Below are 6,000 nucleotides of genomic sequence, written 5' to 3'. Positions count from 1 at the left end.
ATAATTAAGGAAGAAATTGCTAGACATCTGGATAGAAATGTAAATTGTTCCATCAGGCAGGTGCAGTATGGGTTCATGAAAGGCAGGTCATGTTTAACTAATTTATTGGAATTCTTTGAGGACATGACGAGCGTTTTGGACAATGGGGAACCAGTGGATGTGGTATATTTGGATTTCCAGAAGGCATTCGACAATGTGCCAGACAAAAGGTTGCTGCTTAAGATAAAGTTGCGTGGTGTTACGGATGATGTATTAGCATGGAAAGAAGATTGGGGGTAAGTAGGTATTCTTCTGGTTGGCGATCAGTGGCTAGTGGTATGCCTCAGGGATCAGCTGTGGGATCATAATTATTTATAATTTACATAGATGGTTTAGAGTTGGTAACCATGTGTATCATGTCAAAGTTCACAGATAACATGAAATGAGTGGTAGAGCAAAATGTGCAGAGGACACTGAAAGTCTGCAGAAGAATTTAGATAAATTAAGTGAAAGAGCAAGGGCCTGGCAGATAGAGTACAATGTTGGTAAATGTGAGGTCATCCATTTTGGTAAGAATAACAGCAAAATGGACTATTATTTAAATGGTGAAAAATTGCAGCATTGTTGTCATGCAGAGGGACCTGGGTGTCCTGGTACATAAATCACAAAAGGTTGGTTTTCAGCTGCAGCAGGTAATTAAGATGGCAAATGGAATATTGTCCTTCATTGCTGGAGGGATGGGGTTTTAAAGTTGGGAGGTTATGCCGCAGCTGTACATGGTGCTGGTGAGGCCACACCTGGTGTACTGTGTGCAGTTTTGGTCTCCTTACTTGAGAAAGAAAGTACTGGCACTGGAGGGGGTGCAGGGAGATTCACTCGGTTGATTCCGGAGTCGAAGGGTTTGTCTTATAAGGACAGATGAGTAGGCTAGGACTATACTCATTGGAACTACAAGGGAGGATCTTATAGAAACATATAAAATGACGAAGGGAATCAATAAGAAAGAAGCAGGAAGGTTGTTTCCACTAACGAGTGAAGCTAGAACTAGGGGCATAGGCTCCAAACAAGGGGGAGCAAATTTCTGACTGAGTTGGGGAGGAACTTCTTCACCCAAAGGATTGTGAGTCTGTGGAATGTCCTGCCCAAGGAAGCAGTTGAGAATATTTCATTGAATGTTTGAAGGCAAAAATAGATTTTTTTTTTGAACAGTAAAGAAATTAAGGGTTATGCTGAGAGGGTGGGTAAGTGGAGCTGAGGCCATGAAAAGATCAGCCATGATCTTATTGAATGGCAGAGTGGCCTACCCCTGCTCTTGGTTCTTATGTATGTCAGTGTCAGCAACTGTCAATATCTGTCTGTGTGTGTGTCTGTGTGTGTGTGTGTGTGTTTGTGTCTTTGTGTGTGTGTATACGTGTGAGTATGTCTGTGTCTATGTGCCAATGATGTGCCTACACCTGTGAATGTGTGTCTGTGTTAGTGGATAAGGGACTGTCAGTGTGTATATATGTCTGTGTGAGGTTCTGTCTATGTGGATAGGTCAATGTGTGAAGGTCTGTTGGGTTCCTTGTGTGTGTGTGTTTCAATGTGGGCACATGTCAGTGTGTGAGGTTCTCTCAACGCATGAATGTGTGTCAGTGCACATTGGTCTGTGAATGTCAGTATCTGAGTGTCAGTGTGTGTACATTTGTCAGTGTGAGAGTATCTGTTAGTGTCAGTGAGTGTCAGTATGTGAGGATCTGTCAGTGTTAGTACATGTCTGTGTGTCAGTGTGTGTGAGAGAGAGTCTGTCAGTAAATATCTGAATTTCAGTGTAAAAGAATCTGTCAATACCAATGTATTCTTTGTACCAGTGTGCGTGTGTCTGTGAGGGTCTTTCAGTATCAGTGTATACCTGTGTGTCCGTGTGTCTGTCAATGTGTGAAATTCTGTCAATGTTTATCCGTGTGAGAGTTTGTCAGTGTATATTTAATTGTCAGTGTGTGAAGGTTTGTCAGTGTCAGTGTGTGCCTGTGTATCAGTGTGTGAGGGTCAGTGTGTGGTTGTGAGAGAGAGGGTCTGTCAGTATATATCTGAGTGTTTGGATCTGTCAGTATCAGTGTATGTCTGAGTGTCAATGCATGTGTGATTGGGTTGGGATTGTTACTGGCTATCTGAGTGTCAGTGTCTGTGTGTCAATGTGTGAGTCTGTTGGTGTCAGTGTGTAAGGGTCTGTCAGTATCAATGTGTGCCTGCCACTGTCTGTGTATCAGTGACTATCTGTGTGTCATTTGTGTTTGTCAATATTTGATGTTGTGTGTCAGTGTGTAGTACATGTTAGTGTATGTTCATGTGTGTCTGTTTCAATTTGTGAGAGTATGTCTGTATCTGTGTGTGTTTGTACCAGTGTTGTGCCTGTACCTATGTGTGTGAATATGTATGTGTTATGGGATGAGGGACTGTCAGTGTCTGTGTGTATGGGTTTGTCATTATCAGTAACTGTCTGTGTGCCATTGTATGTGTGTGTGGGAGGCATTTTGTCAGTGTGTGAGGATCTGCCAGTGATAGTGAATGTGTGTGGCAGGGTTTTTGTGTGTCAGTTTTTGGGCTTGTCAGTATGCGAGGGTCAGTGTGTGTTAGTATATGTCTGTCAGTGTGAGGTACGTGTGTAACAGTGTGTGAGGGCCGTGTCAGTGTGTGAGGGCTGTGTCAGTGAATATGTGTAAAACAGTGTGTGAGGGCCACGTCAGTGTGTGTGACAGTGTGTGAGGGCTGTGTCAGTGTATGTTTGTGTAAAACAGTGCGTGAGAGCTGGGTCAGTGTTTCTGTGTAAGTGTGTGTGCGTAAAACAGTGTGTGAGGGCTGGGTCAGTGTGTCTGTGTAAGTGTGTGTGTAACAGTGTGTGAGGGCTGGGTCAGTGTGTCTGTGTAAGTGGGTGTGTGTAAAACAGTGTGTGAGGGCTGGGTCAGTGTGTCTGTGTAAGTGGGTGTGTGTGTATAACAGTGTGTGAGGGCTGGGTCAGAGTGTCTGTGTAAGTGGGTGTGTGTAAAACAGTGTGTGAGGGCCGGGTCAGTGTGTCTGTGTAAGTGTGTGTGTGTGTAACAGTGTGTGAGGGCTGGGTCAGTGTGTCTGTGTAAGTGGGTGTGTGTGTAACAGTGTGTGAGGGCTGGGTCAGTGTGTCTGTGTAAGTGTGTGTGTGTAACAGTGTGTGAGGGCTGTGTCAGTGTGTCTGTGTAAGTGTGTGTGTGTAAAATAGTGTGTGAGGACTGGGTCAGTGTGTCTGTGTAAGTGTGTGTGTGTAACAGTGTGTAAGGGCTGGGTCAGTGTGTCTGTGTAAGTGTGTGTGTGTAACAGTGTGTGAGGACTGGGTCAGTGTGTCTGTGTAAGTGTGTGTGTGTAACAGTGTGTAAGGGCTGGGTCAGTGTGTCTGTGTAAGTGTGTGTGTGTAACAGTGTGTAAGGGCTGGGTCAGTGTGTCTGTGTAAGTATGTGTGTAACAGTGTGTGAGGACTGTGTCAGTGTGTCTGTGTAAGTGTGTGTGTGTAAAATAGTGTGTGAGGACTGGGTCAGTGTGTCTGTGTAAGTGTGTGTGTGTAACAGTGTGTGAGGCCTGGGTCAGTGTGTCTGTGTAAGTGTGTGTGTAACAGTGTGTTAGGGCTGGGTCAGTGTGTCTGTGTAAGTGTGTGTGTGTGTGTAACAGTGTGTGAGGGCTAGGTCAGTGTGTCTGTATAAGTGTGTGTGTAAAACAGAGTGTGAGGGCTGGGTCAGTGTGTCTGTGTAAGTGTGTGTGTGTAACAGTGTGTAAGGGCTGGGTCAGTGTGTCTGTGTAAGTATGTGTGTGTGTAACAGTGTGTGAGGGCTGGGTCAGTGTGTCTAAGTGTGTGTGTAACAGTGTGTGAGGGCTGGGTCAGTGTGTCTGTGTAAGTGTGTGTGTGTGTGTGTAACAGTTTGTAAGGGCTGGGTCAGTGTGTCTGTGTAAGTGTGTGTGTGGAACAGTGTGTGAGGGCTGGGTCAGTGTGTCTGTGTAAGTGTGTGTGTAACAGTGTGTGAGGGCTGGGTCAGTGTGTCTGTGTAAGTGTGTATGTGGAACAGTGTGTGAGGGCTGGGTCAGTGTGTCTGTGTAAGTGTGTGTGTAACAGTGTGTGAGGGCTGGGTCAGTGTGTCTGTGTAAGTGTGTGTGTAACAGTGTGTGAGGGCTGGGTGTGTGTCTAACTGTGTGTGTGTGTGAGTCCGCTCCCTGTGAGTGTGGGACTGCCGGCACACCCGCCTGGCCGGTCACATGAGAGAGTTGCTGTTATTTGAAGGGCACTGACTGCTGAGCAGCATCGCCCTGTCCCTGTCTCCCTGGCGGAGGGAAGGTCCGATGGAAGCGATCTGATCCGGGAGGGCGAGCGAGCCCCTCATTGGTTTGTGAATGAAAGCTGACCTCCGGCTCCCAGGGGGAGGTCCGGCTCAATCCAGACTGGATTCATTCTGAGCACTCCCTGTACCCAGCTCCGGCTCTCCCTCTCAGCTCTGGGCTAGCGGTCGCTTTGACAATTCTCGTGTTGTTGTAGTGTGTTGGAGTAGCCCCCAGTGCCGTCCCCGGCAGGCTGTGGGAGATGGGCGACCTGGAGAAGGATTTCGCTGCCGTCCTGATCCTGAAGGACAGCCGGATCCGGGAGCTGGAATCCCGGTTACTGGAAAAGGACGAAGAGATCCAGGAGCTGAAGAGAAAGTTGCACAAATGCCAATCGGTGTTGCCCAGTACCCAGATGGCCCCGAGGACCCGGAGGGCACAGGGCATCTCGGCCGAGCCCCAGACTTACCGCTCCTTTCAGGATCTTACCCGCCAGTCCTTCAGGAGATATGCCAAGTCAGAGAGGTAAGCAGTGCAAACCATGTCCAGTATCTCTCTCACACTCTCCCTGTGTCTCTCACTCTCTGTCTCATTCTCTCAAAGCTTATCTCTCCCTCTCTCTCTATATATATATGTTTCTGTCTCTCTCACTCTCTGGCTCTCACTCTCTCTGTGCCCCTGGCTCTCTGTCTCTCCCTATGTCTCTGTCTCTCTGCGTGTCTGTGTCTGTGTGTGCGTGCGTCTCTCTTTCTGTGTGTGTCTCTGTCTCTGTCTGTCTCTATGTGTGTCTCTCTCACTCTCTGTGCCTCTGGCTCTCTCTGTTTCTGCCTTTCTCTGTCTCTGTTTCTCGCTCTCTCTGTGTCTGTGTCTCTGTTTTTCTCTCTCTGTCTCTGTTTCTCTCTCCCTCTCCCTCTCTCTCTGCTTGTGTTTCTGTCTCTCAAATTTCATGAGAGCCCCGTCTGTGGGAGCTCCCTTTTAGAGCTCGAGAGGGATCGGTTTTGGCCGGTATTGTGGGCTGCGTGATTTTAGGGGCATTTTTGTCCCGATTGAAGAGTTTTTGAACTGGTGGATATTCTAACGCGGATAGGCAAGTGTTGATTTAAAAAAAAACTACCTGGATGTGTCATAATTACTTCACGTAAAATTACCCAAACCTGAAGCAGGGGGATGTAGCTGGGAACCTGAAGCAGGACGGCTCGGAAAGCTCGGCTCACTGAGCACTATCACCCCGTTGTCTGACTGACTAGTTTTCTCATTCCAACTCAATATTGAGATTTGGTTTGCTCTGAGCAATTGCCTGTATCTCACAGAGAGGAAATAGTTCAGTAATCGCTGTTCTGTAGTTGACAGTGTGTAAGTTATGAAACACCCTGACCATTAAAGCATCCCACTCTCGGCATTCCTCGTCCAGTGCTCGACCCTGCTGCTGTACTAAGGGTCACTCTCCCAATGATCACTTGTTCCCCTCCTGTAGCCATCGCGGTTGGGATATCTGAGATGCTGCTGTGCGATTTCCTGTCCATGTTGCCCTTCGATGGGAACTATCATTGAGGTGGGATCTCACTGTCACTAAAAACAAACCCCAAAATGTCAGATCTTTCTCAAATCCGAGTAGCGCTGGCTCTGGATTCATTCCGACGCGCGAAACTTTATTTCCGTCGAACAATGTATCAAACGCGTTTACCTTTTAGGAAACAGTGACTGAAA

The 6,000-nt window shown here is 47.2% G+C and overlaps 1 protein-coding gene across 1 annotated transcript in view; it reads left to right on the top strand.

Moving 5' to 3' along the window:
* Nucleotides 1–4,555: 4,555 nt before the first annotated feature.
* Nucleotides 4,556–6,000, top strand: part of prkg1b (protein kinase cGMP-dependent 1b) — an 827,021-nt gene continuing 825,576 nt past the window's right edge. Inside the window, exon 1 of the mRNA XM_060841873.1 lies at nt 4,556–4,818. Within this exon, the coding sequence (XP_060697856.1) occupies nt 4,556–4,818 (263 nt within the window). The remainder of the gene's footprint in view (nt 4,819–6,000) is intronic.

Source organism: Hemiscyllium ocellatum, chromosome 22 (genome assembly GCF_020745735.1).
Source record: "Hemiscyllium ocellatum isolate sHemOce1 chromosome 22, sHemOce1.pat.X.cur, whole genome shotgun sequence".
Taxonomy (NCBI): domain Eukaryota; kingdom Metazoa; phylum Chordata; class Chondrichthyes; order Orectolobiformes; family Hemiscylliidae; genus Hemiscyllium; species Hemiscyllium ocellatum.
Note: the sequence above shows the minus strand (reverse complement) of the source record. Positions and strands in the feature narration are given on the sequence as shown.